This window comes from Hyperolius riggenbachi, chromosome 3, assembly GCF_040937935.1.
Source record: "Hyperolius riggenbachi isolate aHypRig1 chromosome 3, aHypRig1.pri, whole genome shotgun sequence".
NCBI lineage: Eukaryota > Metazoa > Chordata > Amphibia > Anura > Hyperoliidae > Hyperolius > Hyperolius riggenbachi.
In genome coordinates this window covers 276,721,843-276,746,543 of record NC_090648.1, presented here as the reverse complement: position 1 = coordinate 276,746,543, position 24,701 = coordinate 276,721,843, and the positions used below count along the sequence as shown (strand labels likewise).

The 24,701-nt window shown below is 44.5% G+C and overlaps 1 protein-coding gene across 1 annotated transcript in view; it reads left to right on the top strand.

The window, feature by feature from the left end:
- MAPK12 (mitogen-activated protein kinase 12) overlaps positions 1-24,701 on the top strand; it is a 165,093-nt gene that overhangs the window by 114,288 nt on the left and 26,104 nt on the right. Inside the window, exons 5-6 of the mRNA XM_068276361.1 lie at positions 19,360-19,389; positions 20,756-20,803. Coding sequence (XP_068132462.1) covers positions 19,360-19,389; positions 20,756-20,803 — 78 coding nt within the window. The remainder of the gene's footprint in view (positions 1-19,359; positions 19,390-20,755; positions 20,804-24,701) is intronic.

Here is a 24,701-nt window from a genome sequence, read left to right as displayed (position 1 = left end):
GTGAAATGTTGCAAGAGCTCGTTGTCTCCAGAGATTATGTATGGTATGTGATAGACGATGATCCATTGTAGCCCAAAGCATTAGGTTATTTCAAGACCTAATTATATTTCTTATTAAAGAAGATCAGGATATTAACAATTCGAACAGCTCTACTCCTTTTTGCCACACCTCAAAGAGGGAGACGATCCAGAAATACTAGAATCCCTAATTATTTAATTGCTCAAATCAGTAACAATTATTACAAATAACACCAATCCTGTAGTGACCATATATAAAATAACCACCTAAAAGGACACCTCAATTGAGAGGAATATGGAGTCTGCCATATTTATTTTCTTTTTAAACCATGTAAATTGCCTAGCTACCATGCTGATCCTCTGCCTCTAATACTTGTAGCCATAGGCCCTGAACAAGCATGCATATCAGGTGCTTGACTGGTTTTGCCACATGCTTGTTTCATAAGTGTGATGTATGAAATGCAGGATGCTAGGCAACTGGTATAGTTTTAAAATTAAGTGAAATACATATGGCAGCCTCCATATTTCTGTCACTTTAGGTGTCTTCTTTAAGAGGGCTAAATCCTGGTTTGGAAGAATAATTACACAGCCTGCTGTAGCATCCTCATATGCTGTACACAGAATTGTGCAGAGAAGCGCCGGCCCTGCATTCTCCCACTGTGCCCCACCCGGATGCTTTTTCATGCCACCCGGCTGGAAAAAAAATTCTGGGGAGAACACTGACCGTTCCGATGTTAATTTTCCTTAGGGTAATGGGGTACTGGAACTAGCACAGCATACGACTAGCGTGCATGATTTCAGCCACTCATCACCTCTGTGTAACTCAGTAGGCTGCTCCGGAGACTGGCCGCTGAGACTACAGGGCCTGTTCGGCAGTAAATATGAAATAAGTTCAGCTTTTTTAATCTCCCCATACTGTGCTCTTGCCACTCTTGCAGTTTGCACCTTCTAAAAGCATCTCTTGTCAGTTTTAACCAGTTCCCCACCGCTGCATTGTGCATCTATGCCCCTGTGGGCTTTACTTGGTGCTGATAGTCATTCACAGCTCTTCACTACTTCCTGTGTGCTGTTCAGTACACAGAATAGTATGAGGGCATCTAGTGGCCAAAAAGAAAAATACACCTAAAAATGTTAATCAATAAATACCCAATTTTAAACCCTTATTTCCCCCTCCTATCTATATAACTATACTTATTGTCCAAAAAAATGACAGCATAAAAAAAACATAAATGGGTACCTTAGGGGCTCAGCTTTATTAATATGTATGTCATTAGTGTATATCACTACTACTTTTGCAAATTAGGGCTTGTAATTTATTGATCTACTATAAAGAAATGCAAATGGAAACAATACACCTTTTATTTCCAAATACAATATCGTCAAAATACATTGTACTAGGGACACAATTTAAACATTCTAGGGACACAATTTAAACATTGTAATAAACGGGACAAATGGGCAAATAAAACGTGTCGGTTTTATCTATTGCACATTTTATTTTTAAAACTATAATGGCTGAAAATTGAGAATTAATGATTTTTTTTCTTATTACTCCCTTTAAAATGTTGCTAAAATAAAATAATTCTTAGAAAAAAGTACCAGCCAAAGAAAGCCTAGTTTGTGGCGAAAAAAACTGTATAGATCATTTTGGTTTCATAAGTGACGATAGTTATTGGTGAATGAGTGGGAGGAGTGTGAAATGTGAAAATTGCTCAGTGTTTTAAGGGGAAGTAACATGTGGTGGGGAAGTGGTTCAATCGCTCAGTCTACACCGCACTTATTCAACTGCACATAGGGATGGTATGTCTTTGAGGAGTCTCCAGGTGCCGTTACTATGCTCACAACTCTTTACTTCCTGGTCACATGATAATATACCTTGACACGTATCACCCTCTGCTTTGAGCTCCTTTTGGTGCATAAAAGACTGCCTTCCCATCAGTTCCTTAACCACATATTGACTAGCTAACGGCGGCTGGATATTTGTGGGTTTCCATTCCATGTCAGTTCACGGAGGGTGTCTCCGTGAACAGCCTGCGAGCCTCTGATCGCGGCTCGCAGGCTAAATGTAAACACGCGGGGAATAAATCCCCCGTGTTTACATCATACGGCGGCGTATGAGGCGGCGCAGGACGGATCTCCGTCCTGTGCCGCCAATAGGAAGGAGGGGAGGGAAGGACAGGGAGGCTGGGAATCGCTGCGAAGGGGGGCTTTGAGGAGCCCTCCCCCCTTCCCCCCCGCTCGGCCACACAGAGCGGCGGTGATCAGACTCCCCCCCCCACACCCAGCAGAACATCCCCCTAGTGGGGAAAAAAGGGGGGGAAGTCTGATCGCTCTGCCTTTCACACGATCTGTGCTGCGGGCTGGAGAGCCCATGCAGCACATATCAGAGAAACCAGCCCCGGTCGTAAGTGGTTAAACAGCTTCCTTTACTTTCATCTCCTTCCTCGTGCATAAGCCTTGTCATAACTTCTTGGGAAGCTTAAAGTCAGTGGCGGACATACGGCCGTGCAGGCCGTGCCGCCGCACGAGGGCCCCTGAAGTTCCGTTTTCTTCAGGGGCCCATGAAGTATTTTTTTTTTTTTTATATATATTTTTTTTTTTTTTTTTATTCCCCCGGGGGGGCCCCCCCGACTCCTATCCTCCCTCCCTCCCTCACCTCGGGGGGCCCCCCTCCCGATATGCGCGGCGGGAGAGCGAGCGAGCGGCAAATGCAGGAAGTCTTCAGGGCTCTCCAGGCATCCGCTAGAGGCCCAGCCGCTTAGTCTCCAATATGTCTCCAGTTGGAGACATATTGGAGACTCAGCGGCTGGGCCTCTAGCGGATGCCTGGAGAGCCCTGAAGACTTCCTGCATTTGCCGCTCGCTCTCCCGCCGCGCATATCGGGAGGGGGCCCCCCGAGGTGAGGAAGGGAGGGAGGATAGGAGTCGGGCCCCCCACCCGGATAGCTACCCACCCGGCTACCTAACCACCTACCCACCCGGCTACCTAACCACCTACCCACCCGGCTACCTACCTACCCACCCACCAGGCTTCCTACCTACCCACCCGACTACCTAACCACCCACCAGGCTTCCTACATACCTACCCACCCGGCTACCTACCCACCCACCAGGCTTCCTACCTAACCACCCACCCGGCTACCTACCCACCCGGCTACCTACCCACCCACCAGGCTTCCTACCTAACCACCCACCCAACTACCTAACCACCCACCCGGCTACCTACCCACCTACCCACCCGGCTACCTACCTACCTACCCACCCGGCTACCTACCTAACCACCCACCCGGCTACCTACCGGGCTAGTTACCAACCCACCCACCAGGCTACCTACCTACCCACCCACCCACCAGGCTACCTACCTACCCACCCACCGGGCTACCTACCTACCTACCGGGCTAGTTACCCACCCACCCACCAGGCTACCTACCCACCCACCCACAATGCTACCCACCCACCAGGCTACCTACCCACCCACCCACCAGGCTACCAACCCACTCACCCACCCACTAGGCTACCTATCCACCCAACCACCCATGGGAGCTGCGCGCCGGATGGAGGCTGGGACAGGAGGTCTGCTGCTGCAGGTGAGTAAATGTTTTTGTTTTATTTATATTAGCAGGTGTATGTTCTGGGCAGATCTGCCACATGATTGCATGTATTTTCTTCGCAAATCTGCCGACATGATTGCATGTATTTTCTGGGCATATCTGCCGACATGATTGCACGTATTTTCCGGGCATATCTGCTGACTTTTTTGCACGTATTTTCTGGGCATATCTGCCGACATGATTGCACGTATTTTCTGGGCATATCTGCCGACATGATTGCACGTATTTTCTGGGCATATCTGCCGACATGATTGCACGTATTTTCTGGGCATATCTGCCGACATGATTGCACGTATTTTCTGGGCATATATGTGTATTTTCTTAAGAAAACCTGCACAATTATGTGAATTTTCTGGGGAAAGGGTCACCAAAACTTGGGCCCACTGTCTTTGCGTTGCACTTTTCAAGGGAACCTGAGGTGAGAATAATATTGAGGCTGCCATATTTCTCTCCTTTTAAGCAATACCAGTTGCCTGGCTGCCGTGCTGGTCCTCTGCCTCTTATTCTTTCAACCATAGACCCTGAACAAGCATGCAGCAGGTCAGGGGTTTCTGACAATATTGTCAGAACTGAGAAGATTAGCTGCATGCTTGTTGCTTGTGTAATTCAGTTTATTACTGCAGCCAAATAGATCAGCAGGGCCGCCAGGCAACTAGTATTGTTTAAAAGGAAATAAACCCTCACCCCGGGTTCGCTTTAAGTTAGTTAGCTCCGCCCTCATCCGGTCATTGCCACGTCCATTTTTTTGCCGGTTCTATCCACTATTTTTTGCCGCGGCGCGATTCGCGCGCCGCAGGTTGTAGCCACGCAGGTCATAGGGGGCCCACAATTACAATTTTGCACAGGGGCCCACTGCTGGCTGTGTCCGCCACTGCTTAAAGTGGACCTGAACTCTTGCACAGCACTGAAGAAATACATAGAGGAATGCACCCTGTATGTATTTAGAGAGTTTAGCCCGTTTAGTTCCCCCTCATTTGTGTCTAATCACAAGTTGTAATCTGATCTCTCCCCTGTGTCACATGACTGCCTATGGCAGATAAGGCCATTTGAAAGCACAGGATGTTAAGAATATGTCTGATTCCATAAATCAGGAAGTAGAAACCATGCAGATGTAGTTTAGGATTTGTATCCGGTGTAACAAAGAAACGTTTTTGTTTAAAGATTGTTATGCTATTGCGCATCTTTTAGAGCAGAGAGGACATTCTGAGTTCAGGTCCACTTTTAAGAGTAACAGTCAGGCATAAAATCAATTCTCTATTTGTATCTGTTAATCTAGTAATATAGTAATAAGGGTGCTAACCAGGCAATCCAAAAGCTTAAAATCACTCTTAACCTCCCTGGCGTTCTGATTAATTGCGGCGCACGGCCGCGGGAGAGTTTTTAATAGTTTATTTATTTATTTTTTTATGTAGCTAGCCTAGCGCATGCTTCCCCCCTCCCTTTGCTTTCCCACCCACCCCTCCGATCGCCGCCAGCGCAAATACCCAACAGGAAATCCCGTTCTGAACGGGATTTCCTGTATGGGCTTCCCCCATTGCCAGTGATTGGCCAGGCTGCGCAAGGGGTCTGCGGGGGCTCTATTTCGTGGCGGGTAGTGGCGGCGATCAGAACAAACATGCAGCTAGCAAAGTGCTAGCTGCATGTTTGAAAAAAAAATTATGCAAATTGGCCCACCAGGGCCTGAGCAATACACCGCAGCGTTTAAGCCCAGGAGGTTAAGGGGCCATACATTAGCTGACCAACCAATTGACCATCCAATTCGATTATTATAATCGAATTGGATGAAAATTGGTGCTGCCAAGTGCATGCCCGACCGACAAAGCGACCAATTTCAGGACAGAAATTGGCCGCATGGTCAATCGCGCATGCTGGAAAATTTTGAGCCAAAGTTGTTTGGTCGGGTGTGAGGCGGTACGGCGGCCAAAATGCAAACGAGCGACGAGACAACGAAACCACTGCCGCCGCAATGTATAAATGTATGCAGTGTGTAGTGCATTTATACATTACCTGTCCGGTGTCGGCCTCCACGCGGTCTCCGTCCATCTCGCTGAGTTCCGCATACAGTCCGGCGGCGCATAGCGTCCGACGTCAGACTCTATGCGCCACTAGCATGTATGCGGTTAACCTGGCGAGATGTACGGACACCGGGTCGGAAAGTTCCTACAAGACAGGTAATGTGTAAATGCACTACACTACATACATTTATTCATTTTGGAGGCAGCAATGGGGCGGACACATGCGGCTCAGCCGATTTCCCTGATGATTCATGCTGAAATTGGACGGGAATTGGCCTGTAGTGTATGGGCAGATTCAACTAGAGACAAATGTATCTCTAATTAGATTCTATTAGAGATAAATTTGTCTCTTGGTTGAATCTTCCCATAATCGTTCTAATGTAAGGGCACCTTTACCTTTTTTCCCATAGAATATCCCCAGGTCCACTGGCTCTTATTTGGTACATTGCTAAGGAAGTTGCAGTGCATGCTGTGTTTTTTGTTTTGTTTCTTCTTCTTGTTTCTTCTTCTTTGTTATTCCACTCAGACATAACTAATGCAGCCTGATTGGCTAAAGCCTCTTTCCCTCCCGTTTTCCCCTCCCACACCTCTTTATCTCTGATTGGCCAAATTTTCTTGTGCTGAGAATTACTCACCCCTGCAGCAGCTTCTGAAATCCGATCCATACAAATAAACCAGCTCTGCAGAGTCGCACAATGATGATTTATGACAATGCACTTCCTACTACAGAGCTGGATGGGAGTGTCTGAGGACTGGGAGGAGGGCAGGCAATGCATAGACAATCAGGCAGAGGAGAAAAAAAAAAAAAAAAAAGAATAAGGCCTGGGGCACACCAAAACCCACTAGCAGATTTTGAAACTTTTTCTTATTTTTCTGAAGCGTTTCAGCTAGCATTTTGCGGTTTTGGGTAGCAGAATTCATATATTGTTACAGTAAAGCTGTTACTGAACAGCTTCTGTAACAAAAACTACTGCAAAACTGCTCTGCACAGGCGTGTTTCAGAGCGGTTTGCGTATTTCCTATACTTTACATTGGAGGCAGAAACGCCTCCGCAATCCAAAAAGTGCCTCAGCCCGGGAGTATGCGTTTCTGCAAAACGCCTCCCGCTCTGGTGTGACCCACCCCATTGAAATACATTACCCTAGCGTATCCGCAGCCGCAAGCGGCTGCAAAAACTCATGAAAACCCGCTTTGTGTGCACCAGCCCTGAGAGAGGAAATTACTTTAGGATTGGCTTCAAGACAGACATAGTCAAGATGGAAAATGCTAAGGATTTTCTCTTTTTATTAAAAAAAAAATAAATAAATAAAAAAATAACTAATATCAAAACATGGAGAGTGCAATACATACAGTGGGTTGCAAAAGTATTCGGCCCCCTTGAAGTTTTTCACATTTTGTCATATTACTGCCACAAACATGAATCAATTTTATTGGAATTCCACATGAAAGACCAACACAAAGTGGTGTACACGTGAGAAGTGGAACGAAAATCATACATGATTCCAAACATTTTTTACAAATAACTGCAAAGTGGTGTGTGCATAATTATTCAGCCCCCTTTGATCTGAGTGCAGTCAGTTGCCTATAGACATTGCCTGATGAATGCTAATGACTAAATAGAGTGCACCTGTGTGTAATCTAATGTCAATACAAATACAGCTGCTCTGTGAGGGCCTCAGAGGTTGTCTAAGAGAATATTGGGAGCAACAACACAGTGAAGTCCAAAGAACACACCAGACAGGTCAGGGATCAAGTTATTGAGAAATTTAAAGCAGGCTTCGGCTACAAAAATATTTTCAAAGCCTTGAACATCCCACGGAGCACTGTTCAAGCGATCATTCAGAAATGGAAGGAGTATGGCACAACTGTAAACCTACCAAGACAAGGCCATCCACCTAAACTCACAGGCCGAACAAGGAGAGCGCTGATCGGAAATGCAGTCAAGAGGCCCATGGTGACTCTAGACGAGCTGCAGAGATCTACAGCTCAGGTGGGAGACTTTGTCCATAGGATAACTATTAGTCATGCACTGTACAAAGTTGGCCTTTATGGAAGAGTGGCAAGAAGAAAGGCATTGTTAACAAACAGCATAAGAAGTCCCGTTTGCAGTTTGCCACAAGCCATGTGGGGGACACAGCAACCATGTGGAAGAAGGTGCTCTGATCAGATAAGATCAAAATGGAACTTTTTGTCCAAAATGCAAAACGCTATGTGTGGCGGAAAACTAACACTGCACATCACTCTGAACACACCATCCCCACTCTCAAATATGGTGGTGACAGCATCATGCTCGGGGGGTGCATCTCTTCAGCAGGGACAGGGAAGATGGTCAGAGTTGATGGGAAGATGGATGGAGTCAAATACAGGGCAAACTTGGAAGAAAACCTCTTGGAGTCTGCAAAAGACTTGAGACTGGGGCGGAGGTTCACCTTCCAGCAGGACAATGACCCTAAACATAAAGCCAGGGCAACAATGGAATGGTTTTTAAACAAAACATATGTGTTAGAATGGCCCAGTCAAAGTCCAGATCTAAATCCAATTGAGAATCTGTGGCAAGATCTGAAAACTGCTGTTCACAAACGCTGTCCATCTAATCTGACTGAGCTGGAGCTGTTTTGCAAAGAAGAATGGGCAAGGATTTCAGTCTCTACATGTGCAAAGCTGGTAGAGACATACCCTAAAAGACTGTAGAACCACCTTTTGCTGCAATTACAGCTGCCAAAGTATTGACTCAGGGGGCCGAATAATTATGCACACCCCACTTTGCAGTTATTTATTTGTAAAAAATGTTTGGAATGATGTATGATTTTCGATCCACTTCTCACGTGTACACCACTTTGTATTGGTCTTTCACGTGGCATTCCAATAAAATTGATGCAGGTTTGTGGCAGGAATGTAACAAAATGTGGAAAACTTCAAGGGGGGCCGAATACTTTTGCAACCCACTGTATGCTATGTAAGTAGAGCAAGTATTTATCTACTTATATATGTGGGTTTTTTTCTGAGACAGTATGGCTGACAGCTCCTCTTTAAAAACAGACTCTCATAAAGTCAACTTCCACGTTTGCTTTAGTTTTAGCATCCTGGTCCTTCAAGACATGCACAGCAAACTGTAAACCCAAATGCAAGGATAAGTTTAACTACAAAATGATTTGTATACCACTTATACATTCTATATACGGCATAGTATTATTCTAGTAAATGAAAGTTTGTTTTAAAAATCCTCACTAGAGATGAGCTACATGCACTCGTGTATGTTTTGTGCTAAATGGAAAGTGACCTTTTTATATTTAAGTATGAGCTGCATTAATGATTTTCAATAGCTGGAGAACGAGTCACCAAGGCCATTGCCAGTAAGAATGCTTCTTTGTATTATGAAATGAAATTATGTTTTTTCCCCTCTAGATAAAATGCTGCAGAAAAAAAAAATACTTGCTAATCCTCTGACGATAAAAAACTCATGGTCATACAAAGACACGTGTTGGATTTCCATAGCAACATAAAGGTTGCTGCCATTGCATTACACAATGTTGCCAATTTAACCAATTAGCAGTCTCCAAACAATGTTTTTTAATTTGAAGACTACTGTGCACTCTAATCTGCCAGCAAATCTCTTTTGGCTTCCTATTGCGGCAGGGAGCAATTCTAGTTACCTGTTACAGCCGGCTTCTTCCCTTCCTCCGCCCATGGATCTGAACTTACTGCAGGTCTTCTAGGTTCCTATCACCTCTAATCGCATAATATGATGTGATCGGGGTCCAGGAGACTTTTAGTGTTACAGCACCACCCGGTGATGGAAGATAGTGAAGAGACTCTATCATTCCCTCTCCTCCATCATCAGGTGGTGCTGTAATGCTGACATGCCCATTCACATGTCATATCGTGTGATTGGAACCGAGAAGACATCTCTGGGTTACATCGCCAGTGTGGTGGAGGAGAGAAGAAGCTGATCCAGCTGTCTGGACAAGTAAAAAAGCTCCCTGCCGCCCACTCCTGCTAGCTTGCCAGGCTGGGGAAGGGACACTTTCCCAGCAGCTGGAAAAATTCGACCCTGCATCCAAATATGGTTTACTATATTTGGTTGCTAAAGGGTTAAAGAAACTTTAGTTGAATGCCTCATTCAGCTGTATTACTTTGCTGTCTGGGTTTGCAGGACTGACTTCCTGTGAGAATGTCAAATGCAGCTTGATCAGACTGCATAGTGTTGTCTCCAAACCCTCCCCTCATCCCATCATCACATCATCACATACTTGAGTTAGGATCTGTGGGTGGGGTAAATGGCCAGTCTTTACCCCAGAACACATAGCTGACCCTGCCCACAGAAAGGGTGTGGGTTTGGTCTGGTGATGGTTCTCTGCAGATAATCTCCCACTCTGCTGGCAGCTCTATACTTTGTGCACAGATCTCTGGGTCATGTGACTGGCTATTTCTAAGGAACTTTCTCTGGAACAGCTAGCTGCCTTAAATAGAAAAAAAATGTGTGTAATGGAACAGATGCCTGTTCCATTTACTCACAAAGAAAAATCTGCAAGGGTGAACTTGGGCTTTAAAACCATTATAGTTCTTTAGCTTGCTGTGTATTGTCACACCTCCAAGCAGCAAATAGTAGTACAAATAAGCATTCAATAACAGCGTCTGTATGATTAAGCTCTTGTGGAAGCTGCTAACCTAGGTGGTCCAGCTACATACACACATTGAATGTTTTCACTGAGTCACACTGTCCTGGATTTGCTGCTTTTGTTATGGAACGGCTGGTATTATTTCTTGACCAAGTATTTAATTGTATTTATTTAACAAATATACAAATGAGCCAAACAGCGGTTTTACATATCTGGTTAGAACTCGGACATAAAATACAGGTCTGTGAAGTCATCCACTTTCTAGTTATAGTTTTTTAGTTTTAGTTTTTTTTCTTCATACACACTCTTGAAATCCCTAGTGAAAACAGTGGAAATGTTTGTCTCAAAAACTGTAGCAATTAAGAAATTACAAAATAATTTTCTTTCTATCAGAATGCATAGATACAAGTCCCATCTTAAACAGACATTTGCAGCTTTGCTATCGTATGTTAAAAAAATGCCATTAATGTGATATTTTTTATTTTGGATTAAGACTCTTGGGACCTTGGCTCCTGGGGGTCTTAACCGTGAGTCTGAGTTGGGACCCTGCATTTAACCCCCCTGGCGGTATAAAAAATTCCGCCAGGAGGCAGCGCAGCAGTTTTTTTTGTTATGCCATGGCGACGGGGCGGGATGACGTCACCGACGTCGGGACGTCATTGGGAGTGCCGAACCACCCCTCAGCGCTGCCTGGCACTGATTGGCCAGGCAGTGCACGGGGTCTGGGGGGGGGGGGGGGGGCGGCGCGACGGATAGCGGCGTTCGAGCGTGGGGCGGCGGCGATCGGTGTGCTGACGCAGCGCTAGCTGCGTGCAGCAAAAAAAAATTAAACTAATCGGCCCAGCAGGGCCGGAGAAAACCTCCTGCGCGGCTTACCCTGAACTACGTTCGGGGTTACCGCCAAGGAGGTTAAGTGAGTGATTTTATATCGGGCAATGACGCTGGGTCCCCGATCATTATGCTAGACCTGTTGGATTTTTATTTGTGTTTATTTATTTGTCTTTATTTTTTTTGTTTTTATATTTTACTCAATTTTTGTCGTTCGAGTGTCGTATTGTGGTCGTTTGTATTTTTCCACTAGTTGATATTATCTAGCGATGCGATTTTTCGTGTACATTTTTTGCGTTGGATGATTTATGCTAATTTTAGTTAGCGTTTGATGCAAATTTTCAACTGTCGCAATCTGACCATTTTGACATCACTTCCTGTTTATACCTGTCCGTTTTTAGTTTGTTTTTTTCAGGACGAACCTGATTGGAGGAAACTGGTAGCTTTCATTTCCCCATCGGGTCCTCCTGACTTTTGTACCTGCCCCCTGCCCCCTCACAGGTCTCGCTTCTGATTGGTTGACCCAGCGTCACTGCCCTTGCTTTTTGATTGGCTCATTGTTTTTGAGCCTACTATATAAAGGCGGATGTTGTATTACTGTGTCAGAGGCTTTGCAAGCTTGAGAAAGGGAGGACGTCCTCCCGAAACGTCGTTGCTTCATGCACTAGCCTCATGTTTGCTGTATCCTGTCTTGACTTGATCATGTCTGAATAAAGAGCTTATAATTGCATCATGAAGACTGTGCTGGGTCATCTTCTGGTTTTCCAGTTATACCACCTACGGCAGCTGAAAAGGTTTGGCCTACCACCGGAAGCGATTGTGCAGTTTTAAACTGCAATTATCGAATCTATCAGTGCATAATCCATAGCTGTCTGGTTCGTCTGAACCTGATTACAGGAGAAGGTGAGATTGCAGTGCATCATCGGATCAGCAGAAATATTCATTGGTTCCAGTTTACCTTCCCTGCAGGACCGTTAGCAGGTGCAGAATGGGATTGACCAATATTGTCTAGGACCCTGCCCACTCCATCTTCCAACGTCTTCCTGCAGGAGTGAGATACCGGTCAGTCACAACAAAAACTTTGTCACAGGAGCAGTTTCTTTCATCAGGGTGACCCTGCTATGCAGAACCACGCTAATCCATCCAGCACAATCAAATTCTGAAACTCCCGGGACTTGAAAACATTACAACACAGAACTGGAAATTGAATGCTCTCATCCAGTTTTCCACTATTTTAACTACTCTACTGCCCTTGATTTGTGATATCTATACTGTCTGTCCTTGTATCATATTGTCGGTGTTTGTTAAGCAACTGCCAAGTCACATTCTTTGTAAGTGCAAATTTATTTGGCCAACTAAAATTGCATATGTGTAAAAAGGGCAGCAGGCAAATTGCACTGTTTTTATCGTAATTTGAGTTCTGTTGTTTGCCAGCAACCAAATTACTCACTGCGTGACGTTATAGCCGTAATTCACATTATAGCCTATTGTGGCACGCAAATGTCCTTGGCCGTGCAGCACCCTTTTTGCCTGACTCGCTAAAATGTACCCTTTTTAAATTTCACAATTGTAAAGATTAAATACACAATAAAAATGGCAACTAGTGATCAACAGAACTACAAATTAACAGCTGTGAGCAGGGTAACTTGTAGCTGGTTCCATGTGGCTTCTGTATTTAACTGTATGTGAGTTCTGTATTTACACTTTACAGAATCCTACTGCAAGATGGATAGGAGAATTCTAGCTATTATAGATATTTTCATCGGTTTCTTGGGTTGATTCCCAGCTAGGGTTGCAACGGTATGAAAATTCACGGTATGATAACCGTCAAAAAAAATACCACGGTATGACGGTATTACGGTATACGGTATTACTCAATTATTCTCATTACAATTACCCTTATAAAAATGAGAAAATGTCAAAGTTGAACAAACTCTTCTTTATTAAACTCTTAATGGTTAGGGTCCTCCTGTCATGCTTGAAATATTTACTCTTCTACATGTCAAAAAAACAATACCAAAAGTAAATCTCAATCTCTCGTGTCACATGACTGCCTATGGCAGAGAGGGCAGATAATAAGGCCATTGGAAAGCACAGTAGGTTAATGTGTGCTTCCATGAAACAGGAAGTAGAAACTGTGCAGATTTATTTTAGGATTTGTATCAGCTGCAACAAAGAAAGAAATTGCTGTTGCATATCTTTGAGCAGAGAGGACGTTTTGAATTCAGGTCCACTTCAAAAATGTTGGTGAAGCATAGTGAAAGTTTTATACATAACTGCGGCTTCCTCCAACCCATCATGCGCACAGATCCCTCCCAAGCCGCCATCCTCAGCTTTTTCTATCGCTGGTATTGAGTCCGGTAACTTGAGCCAGTCGCGGCCAGTCTGAGCATGCGTAGTGCGTTCTCTACAGCAGAGAATAATACTACGCAGGCGTAGTACTATTTTCTGCCAGAGATGGAGGGAGTGCACTGCGCATGCGTAAAACTGGCCGCGACTGGCCAAAGTTACAGGACTCAGTAACAGCGATAGAAGAGGCTGAGGATGGCAGCGAGGGAGGGATCTGTGCGCATAATGGGTTGGAGGAAGCCGCAGTTATGTATAAAACTTTCACTATGCTGTGTCTCTGGTTTCCTTTAAAGGATACCAGAGCTGACAAATAAAATGCAAATGGGTGGAGCGGACATGAATTAGGTGAAGTCCTGTGCTAAGCCACTGCGGGCGATTTCATTAAAAAGTAGGGGGACAGAGTAGAACAGGGGGGAGCGTTGGGCATGAGGAGACACACACACACACACACACACACACACACACACACGCTCAGACATCTCACACACACACACACGCTCAGACATCACACACACACGCTCAGACATCACACACATACATCAGGCAGACACTTCACACCCACATGCCATAGTACATATACACACTGGCTGCATTCATACAAACACAGGACCTCGCACACAGTAGCACTGCTTATCTGGTGTCGCAAGCTTCAGCTCCCCACCTGCAGTGTGTCTTTCGCTCCTTCTCCCAGGCCGGCGGCATACTCATCATTTTCATGGGGGAGGAGCGCTGGACATTCCTTTGAACACTGATCTGTATCAGTGTTTATGTCAGCTCTGCAGTCAGGGGAGGCAGGGGGCTGCATGCATCTAGCAGAAGGGAGAACGGGCTGTAGCCTTTTCTCATTTGCCTATTTATTTTGCAGGAATGACCTGGTGACTCCCCCTCTGCCTTTGTGGTACAGTCCACAATACAAAAAAAAAAAAAACACAAGCAGATACATTGCCGGGAAAATCATTCGCCGTGTGCGCTCCAGCCGTGGCCGCGTCATTACAGGACGCGCATCACCGCCCAGCTCCTGCACTCATATCGGCAAGCCTCCCGCAATCAAGAACAAGCTTTGGGAGCTTGTCTTTGTTAGGAAGGGAGACACAGAGCAGGACAATGCCGGAGCAGTGGCGGGGATGCGGAAATACAGCAAAAACTGGTATTTCCTAAAAGTGCTTACCGTGATTACCGTGCATTGTAAAACCGTGATATACCGTAATACCGGTAAATCGCGGCAACCCTATTCCCAGCACCTAAAAAAGACATTTTTCCCATTATTTTAAAGCAAATCTGTCACTTGTTGATGTACTAAACTGATAATGAAAATTGGCATGCATCGACAAGTCTTTACATGCCTTACGTTTTCTTCACATGCTTCCTGGAAGCCATGAAGTTTGGGATGTTCTGTTATGCAGATTTTGCCTCCATCTCCTGGAGCTGTGCTCTAGCCTCTAGCATGCCTTTCTGACCTCCTACACCTCATTATTGGTCCATGATGTCTCCAGTTAACTGTGGTGGCCTGGTGGAGGGGCGAGAGCATGTCAGTCTTCAACTTCAGCATATTTGTATTATAAACTACTCTGAGATGCTCTGCAATGTATCCTCTTCTAAACTGACTGATCATCCTAGCAGTGCCTGAAGATGTGGTGGCATAATCCAGTCTTTTATGGTCAGACTAAGAAAGAATGTCTGTTGTGTCACAAACATAAGACTGGCCAAACGCTGTTTCCTAGAAAATCACTACTTTTTTTTTTCTACCCCAAATAATTTCCTTTTAAACTGAACATTGCTTGACTGTCGTGCTGGTACTTTGATCCAAATGAGTATATTATCCAGGTGTGTGTGTTCATCAGCTTCAGGATACTACTCACATTCTTCGGCATTGTTGAAGCTTGTATGAAATTCCTAATTCTCTCAGCGCTGTTTCTACTTGCTATATTTTCTATACTGAAATTTAGAGCCACACTTGCTGCTTAGTTCCTTCTGTCACTCTCATTAGCTATAATTTTATTGCTCTTAAAATAAATCCACAGATGTAAACTAGGCCGGATTTATACTTTTTGTACCCCTAGGCCAAGTATGTTGTGGCTCTCCTTTCTTGTGCAGCAGTGGCCTTTCAATTCCATGAGCATCATCCATGTACAACAGCCCCTTTCTTTAATGAATAATCTCCCTTAAGCATCAGGTTCCCTTTTTTTTCATGTGTTCCTCGCCATTTTTCGCTTCCTCTTCCATACGTAGCAACCCCTCTTTCATGTCCAGGTGCCTTTGGGCTCCAGCCGCCCAAAGCCCAGGCCTTTGTTGCCTTTGCAGAAATCTGGCCCTGAATATAAAAATATGGGCACATTTCAGGGTTGTGTAGCCTCGCTGCTTGTATGGTTACTGAAGCCAAGGTCAGGATTTTGGACTATGCTTAAAGCTGCACTTTCAGCAGATAGCTGAATACAGAATATGTGACATTAAAAATCCATTGTTTTGCTATTAATTTCTTATTTGGAGTTTGTATAGTAAAAGTTATAGCAGGGGTTAAATATTATGTCTTCATTTCTTGGACCAAATTTGATTTGGCATGTTCAATCACAGAGATTTGTATATGAATACAAACCTCAAGACTAAATATTTTCTAAACATTCTAAACATTCCCACTAGTTGATACAATCTTGATTGTACAATCTTACTTCTATTTAATAATGGACTACCTAACAGTTCAAAGTATTTCCCCTAAATATATCCTTGTACTACATAGATTTGTTAAGACTGTACAAACAAGATTGTATCCTTGATGGCCACCTTAAACTGGCCATAAACTTATAGATTTCTACCCAATGTTCCAAAATACTCTATTCCTTTAACCTCCTTGGTGGAAATCCCGAGTTGGGCTCGGGCTGGAAATCCACCGATAAGAGCGGTAACCGCGAGCTGTATTCATGGGAGGTGTACAATGTGCAGGGCTGCAGCAGATCTATCTAGTGGTAGGAATTTTAGGATCTAAAAGCTTGTGAATAAATTGCACCGCTTTCAGACACTAAAATCCTGAAATAATCATACCGCCAGGGAGGTTGAGAAAGAAGTCACTTTAAAAGGAATCTATTCCTACCACACGCAGCAGACCAATTTTGTATTGGATTCCAGCAGGGTATCTATTGAAAAACAATCAAACTACAGCTTGTCACTGTTTGATTCAATGCAACACTGTGGCCTATTGATCATCCGCTGCTTCTGCCCCACCCCTAGTCGACCTAGATTTTCCATCCTGTCCGTTCAATGCTTTAGATCTATTTTTGGTCAAAATCAAACATTTAAAATCTATTCCTATTCAATTCGATGATAGTGATTGAATATGCATGGGATTGAATGGGAAAATCAATGTGTGTATGGTCACCTTTAGTGATTAGGTTTCTGTTCACTGCAATGATTGCCTCTGGGTTGTCTGATTGTCACAGGAGACGCAGACATTTGCATTACGGTCCCATGCTATTGTGATGTTGTGTTTCAGCTTATTCCTTCCTCCTCACCTGTTACTGGAGCACATAACTGGCAGACTATCTGATCTGGTTTAGAAAACGTTACATCACCATCAGGAAGAGGCTTGTTTTAGCCAGTCAGTTAACAAACCCGGATATGTTGTCCACAAAGACTCCATCTGTACATAACTTACACATGCTGTGTCTTGCTTCTGTCACATTCTGTGACCTTATGTTGTGTCCACATACTACAGTCTACCTGCTTCCGTTCATTTGGTAATTTCCTCCTGTTTGGCTTTAACAGTGACTTGTCGATTTTAGTCAAGAAATGAAAGTTCTGATAAAAATCTGGTAAATCTTTTAAAATCATTTAGATTGACCAACTAAATTTTGTAACTATGTTTTATTAAAGTCAAATTTGCAAGCGTTACAAATGTACTTGTAAGTAGGAGAGTTGAAAGGACAATGGTTTCCCATCCCCCCCCCCCTCCCCCTTACCTTTCATGTTTTAAAATTGTAAATACATTATTGAGCTATGTTATAAGAAGATCTGAATACCTGTATATGGTGCCCCAGATTGATTACGGTTTGTCATTTTGTAACCTATTGGCTTAGCTAATAAGAACTTTTGAGTATACAGGGAAAAAAATTGGTAGGTGAACGTTTACTCTTAAAATATATTTAATTTTCCTTGGAAAAAAAATGTTCTGATACCCTGTATCAGTGCTGCAGATACAGTACTAAAAGTGTGTTTCTCCATCCACATTTCTGTGCAGCCTGGATGATACTGTAGCATTGCAGCCATGCACAAGCAAGTCACAGATAACAGGCCATTCCATCAGTAATCAGACAGCCGCTTACACAGGAAGCATAGGTCTCACCAGCTGGTGCTTTTGAGTTAATTCACGCAGGCCTAGAATAGAGAGCAGATGGCAAGCATGCTACAAGTAGCTGCAAGCCCGTCCACAGCTCATGGGTCTCTAAAGGTATGACGCATGGTCCCGCCCACTTTCCACTATAGTCGGTTACAGAATACCGCAGGGGGCAAAAAACAGGTTCACTATTAACAGAAGTTCTATTATATCCGGGTTTACTTTACCAGGCATAACTCCCGTATACTTATAATGGTTCTTGGCTGGGACCAGGACATTTCATTTACTAGACCCAAAGTTTTACAATATTGACGTTTACTAGACCATGATTATACTGTATATGGAATGTTTACTTGCAGAACTGCAGGAACTATAGACTTAAATGTAACCACTTGGTGGCACTATTACACGTTGTTTTTTTTGTTTTGTGTTGTGTTTTTTTTAACTTTTCATTATTTTTGGCATCTGTCCAACCAGAAGCATGGAATATAATTTGTGGTTAAACAGTGGCACTCAAATGAGTTCATTTGTAGAACTATCCTGTGTAGATACATCTGTTCCGTGTGTGTGTGCGATTTAAGTTGACTTGATGTACAGCAAAGTCCCCATTATCCGGCACCCATGGGGATTGGCTTATGGCGGATAAGTGTGTTTTCTGGTTGCTTGAGACTGAATGTTAAACATAAGCCTAGTTAATAAAGTGCAATCCCTGACTGTATACATACCATGAACTCTGTATTAAATGTTAAAATACAGTAATTGAAAGTATATGAACCTTGTGAGGGCCATGGAATCCAGTCTTTAAGCACAGCAGACTAAAGCTGGCCATACACTGGCCCGATTTGTGGCCGTTTCGACAGCAGATTCGATCACTGGGATCGAATCTGCTGCCAATCGTTCGCGCTAAACGCACCCGCCGATCCGATTTTCCTCCCGAAATCGGATCGGTCCGTCGATCGCGCTGTGTGGAAAAATACAGTCGATCGCCCGCGGGTAGGGAGCGCGTCGCTAGCGGCGGGCGATCCGATCAGGTATACATTACCTGACGCTAGCTCCCGGGCATCTTCTCCGCGCTGCACCGCTCTGTTCCTGCTTCCATCCCAGCGTACATTTACTTCCTGTGTCACTGCAGTGACCAGGAAGTTCAAATAGAGGGCGCTCTATTTGAACTTCCTGGTCACGGAGTGACACAGTGTACGCTGGGATGCGGTGCGGGGTGCAGCGCGGAGAAGAGGACCCGGAGCCAGCTTTAGGTAATGTTTACGGGGGGGGGGGGTTGGACAGGCGGCAGGAGCAGCTCAACAGATTGTGATCGGTTTCAGGCTGAAACCGATTCACAATCTGTTTCCAGTAAAGGTGGCCATACGATCCCTCTCTGATCAGGGTCCGATCAGATAGGGATCTGTCAGCTGTTCGATCTAATGGCAAATCGACCAGTGTATGGCTACCTTAAAAGTTGGCCTTCAACACTGTGAGTACTGCCAGAGATTTGTTCTGGTTGGTTGAGACTTCTGGTTAGTTGAGTTCTGGGTAACTGGGACTCTGTTGTACTATGCTGTAATGAACTAACATTTCATTTTTCTTTCTGCTTTTACAGTACATCCATTCAGCCGGCATCATCCATAGGGTAAGTAGTCAAACCTTGTTGTTTGAATATACTTTCAGCTGTCTTGTAGTGTTCCAAAATGATAAAATAAGTCTGTAAGCTGGTTAAGATAGAAGATGATCTGATATCCATTAAGTTTAGCTTGTTACATTCCCAATTGTCCCTGTGCACTATAGCCCTTTATCCACAATAGGAAATTAATTCATGTTTGACAGTAATGGTCCCTTTGTGTTTCTTTAAGATTAGGAAGCCAATAAAGGTTGAACTTGACTTGGATTTAAATAGTTCTCTCCTCCAAGCACTATACTATTTTGTTGTATGAGGATGTCACCTCAAGTGACTGCCTAGCACCATCTCAGCCTTGGTAACTTTTTAATTGCTTTAATTGTATATTCTGATTCAAAAGCCAAGTAGGTTATATAACCGTTTCCCTGACATCGTTTCTTACTGTGGGTTTTCCACAGAGGGACATCAATTCTATTAAATCTGTGTGTAAATGTCTCTTCACCAGTAACAAGGTAACCTAGATTCAGGTAGAAATAGAAGCCTAGGGAAAGTGCAGGTTTATGCTGTGACTTATGGGTACAGTTCAATTCTGCATTAATGCCGTCGGTGGTTGGTGCCACTTCTCAAGGTTGTTGTAAGGCCTGGAACCCACTAAAAAGTGCAATTGCTAGCGATTTGTGATGGCGTTTTGCAATCGATTTTGGGAGCGATTTCCCTGCTTCTATACAATTCATTAGAATGGAAATGCTTCTAAAATGTCCGGCGATTGCAATTTCCTTAATCGCAATCGCTCTATTGGAATCTGTCCATCCATTTACATTGGCAGAGCATTTAGGGAAATCGCTAGCGATTTGAAAGTGCTCCCTAAACGCTCCAAAAAAAACCCCGCTCTAGTGGGTTACAGGCCTCAGGCCGACAAAAAGCTAAAGTCCAAGAATAGTAGTGTTCAAAAGTTTTCTGATGTACTTGCATAACTCCAGTAAGCACAAGAAACTACTGTAGGTGTGAACCTTAACTGACTAGGTTTATTGATTTGGCTTCTCATCAAAAACGATATGGTGCTGTTTAATGAGATTTAAAGTTTTATCTAGTGTCTGTCTGGCTCATCTAATGCTGGGAACACATGATGCAATGACCAGTCTGATCGATGGGTAGTCTGACGGGAAGTAGTATCGTGTGTACATGTGCAGACTGCTCCCGACCGATAAAGGCATTGATTAGAACTTCACAAAATCATCCCCTTTATCGATCAGAAAGAGATGGGACGGGTCGGAAATAATCATCCAATTCCCATCGATCAGACCGGAAGTTGCATCGTGTGTTCCTAGCATAACAAACCATCAACATGAAATGTAACAAATGTGCTTGTATTTATCTGCAGGATCTTAAACCTGGAAATCTAGCAGTGAATGAAGACTGTGAATTAAAGGTAAGTAAAATGAACACGGTTTCAGCTGCCCTCTGTTCTGTGTGCGTTTTTATTTTACATGCTTGAATACCTCCATGTTAGGTGTAAATGGGATTGGGCAGGGTATGCAGTAATCAGACCAGCAATTAGCCGTCTGTTGCCCTTTGTAAAAACAGCTCAGAGGTACACGCACACGCACGTTCTTAACATGGACTATGTATACCACAGGAGGTACTTATGATGTGTACACATAATTCCAGTCATTTGATTGGCCCAGTTCCAAGTTGCACACAATTTGCTGGGAAATTTCACACAAGCAATAATTATTTGCATCTCCTTGACTGTCTCTGGAGGTGCTTGAGAGGATGGTGTACTTGGCAATAGATTAGGTTGAGCTTGGAATCATCCATTAAGTGGTACATACTGTGATTACTTTAATAAACACTGTTCTGTAACATTCTAGCCTTTGATACAATGTATACAGCCCAATAGTCTATTTGAAGCATCCAAAAAAGGCATTCGTAATATTAGACCATAAGACCATCAAATGCTCTCGTTTCTACTTGACTGTTTCCTTGAGTTTCTAGTGAGGGTTACATTTGTGATTGCTAGGTAATCCCTCATAGGAAAGCAAGAATTCTCCTCACTGGGAGCAATAAGGTGATAAAAACTTACCTCACATATCAAAGAAATAGTAGGATCAATTCACTAAGGCTGTGTTATCAGGTATGCTTTATTTCTTCACTGGTGATATTTTATGAAATAGCACACATTTTAAGAAAGGAGAAGTCAAGTTAGGATAGCACAACTCTTGTAGTAGCTGAAGACTTATTCTTCAAAACATCAGTCCACACAAAGTTTGTGTAGACTAATGGCTTGAAGAATAATAGTCTTCAGCTACTACAAGAGTTGTGCTATCCTAACTTGACTTTTGCTTGTTATGATGGGTAACCTTACTTATCACCCTGGTTATGCACTGCACCATTCCAAACACTACTACTGTATCTTACTTTAAGAATACATGTGGTATTTAGGAACTATTTGTGGTATTTCACTTTTGTTTTTGTTTTTTTTAAGTATTCAAGTGGTATGCCTTATTGCGGTAAGTAGGAAATTGAAGCAAACTGCAACATTATTAACCACTTAACGACCAGCTAACGCCGATAGGCGGCGCCTGGTCGTTAGTGGTATAGCATGGAAACGGTTTCCATGCCAGTTCACAGAGGGTGTCTCCGTGAACAGTGTGCGAGCCGCCGATCGCAGCTCGCACACGTAATGTAAACACGCGAGGAAGAAATCCCCGCTGTTTACATCATACGGCGCTGCTGCGCAGCAGCGCCGTAAAGTAGATAGGCGATCCCCGGCCTCTGATTGCCCCCCCTCCCCCCCCGCTACTCACTAATGGCCGGCGGCGATAGGACCCCCCCAGCAGGACATCCCCCTAGTGGGGAAAAAAGGGGGGGGAAGTGTCTGATCGCCCTGGTGTAATCCTGATCGGTGCTGCGGGCTGTAGAGCCCACGCAGCACCGATCATTAAAAATTCGCCTGGTCCTTAAGTGGTTAACATCTTATCATAAACGGAATACCTTAAATCGTGCAACACCCCTCCCCCCCCCTTTTTTTTAAGTGTTATATAGATACGTTTATCTTAGAAGCCTTAGGCTACATTCACAGTGGTGTGTTGCAGTGCGTTGTAATGGCTGCTTTGTAACCTATCTTACTACTTTTCAATGCGGCACTCAGTGTGGCGGGTACTTTGCGGTACAATGGGTTGTGGTATGGTAAAGCATTGTCATGGTGAATGCAATGCAACTCCCACTGTGAATGTAGCCTCAGGCTAGTTTTACAGTGGTGCCTTGCAATGCACATAACGGCCGCATTGTAATGCAGCTTTCTGCCTTGCAAGGCACCATCTCTGCAATGTTCACAGTGAGCCTGGTGCAGTGCGATCTAACAGCGTCCAGTGCATTACCGCAAAACACACGTTAACAGTGAAGCATACTTTTCATTGACTTCGTGCTTCACTGTATGTGACGGAACATGCGGATATGTGGCATTGCTTTCCTGTTCCGTTTCTGCTTTTACAGGGAATACAATGACTGCTATGAACCTAGCCTGAATGTAAAAACCAATTGTTACTATCAAACATACCCACTAGGGGTGGGCAATGAGATGCAAATAATTACAAGTTTATGCAGGCTTATGGAATTTTTCTATGCACATTTATCCTGCTTGAAAATGTCCAGTCAAGTCCTACCAAGGGGGAATTGGAATGGTCCATTTTCAAACTGCCTACATTTCCAGATCATTGGTGTGCTCATCGGACAATGCTGCTTATGCACTGTCTGCTGTCCCTGTGTATTGCATACTGAGCTGGATTGCTGAAATTCCATTAGCAATGCAGTGGTGTGATCAGGCCCTGCAGTCATATAGAGTACACACATACAAGAAATGTTGCTCTAGGGATCTGGGTAATGAAAATGTAGTAATTAGTTCAACATCACTAAAATCTTTCAGAGCTGTCCTTGGGTGAAATTATTCTGTAGAAATTACACAGACCTCTCTCCTTTTCTGTAGCCTTTTAAAAATGTACAAAATAGGTTTAAAAGGCTTCACTTCCACTATTCTACCTCTCCACAGGTGAGGTAAAATAAAAACAGGCTGAGAGTGGTGATAAGTACAGGCTTAAACTTTACCGGAAACCTGTAGGGGGAAAAGGGGGCCCACTTGGGTACTGACCTTGAGAGAGGGAATCTTCTGCATCCTCCTGAGGTGCCCAGGTCCTTCTCCACCGGCCGTTCCAGCACATTCCAGTCTCCACATGAAAACCATTGACAAGGGTTTGTTAATGGCTTATGCATGTGCTGTAGGACAGACCCAATTGGGCTTTGGCGAAAAAAGCCAAGCCCATACGGGTCTGTGCTACTGTGCATGCCCGCCTGTGCAATAGCACGGACTCAGTCGGGCTCTGCTTTTTCCACCACGGCCTAAGCGCTTTGGGGGTCTCTGTGTTGGAACAGCCTGACAGATGAGAATAGGGGAAGCCTCTGGGGGACACAGAGGTTTCCCCCTCCCAAGGTAAGTAGCTAAATATCTGCATCACAAACTTCACAGGTTTGCTTTAACCTCTTGAGGACCATGGACTTAAACCCCCCTAATGACCAGGCCATTTTTCACCAAATAGGCCAATGCGGCTTTAAGGCCTCGCTGCAGTGCCGTCCAACTCAGCACACAAGTGATTCCATCTCCCTTTTCTCCCCTCCAACAGGGCTTTCTGTTGGTGGGGTCTGATCGCTCCCCCTAGGTTTTTGTTTTGGTTTTTTTTTTATAAATATTTACCTCCTTATAATTTTAACCACTTCAGGATTCTGCGTACGCTTAACTACGCCCCTGAATCCTGAAGTGGTTTCCATGGAAACGGCCGCTCGTATGAGCGGCCGTTCCATGTCAGTTCACGGAGGGTGTCTCCGTGAACACCCTGCGAGCCTCCAATCGCGGCTCGCAGGGTAAATGTAAACACGCGGGGAAGATCTTCCCCGGTGTTTACATATATACGGCGCTGCGCAGCAGCAGCGCCGTAGAGGAGATCGGCGATCCCCGGCCTCTGATTGGCCGGGGATCGCCGGCATCTGATAGGCTAAAGCCTATCCTATCCTGCGCCGCACACAGGGGACGGGAAAGGGAGGGAAGGAGGCAGAGCGAGGACTAGTGCTGCGGAGGGGGGCTTTGAGGAGCCCCCCCCCGCTAGGCACAGCAGCGCGGCGGCGATCAGACCCCCCCAGCAGGACACATCCCCCTAGTGGGGAAAAACGGGGGGAGGTCTGATCGCCCTGCCTGATTTCTGATCTGTGCTGCGGGCTGAAGAGCCCCCGCAGCACAGATCAGCCAAACCACCCGGTATCCGGAAGTGGTTAAATTT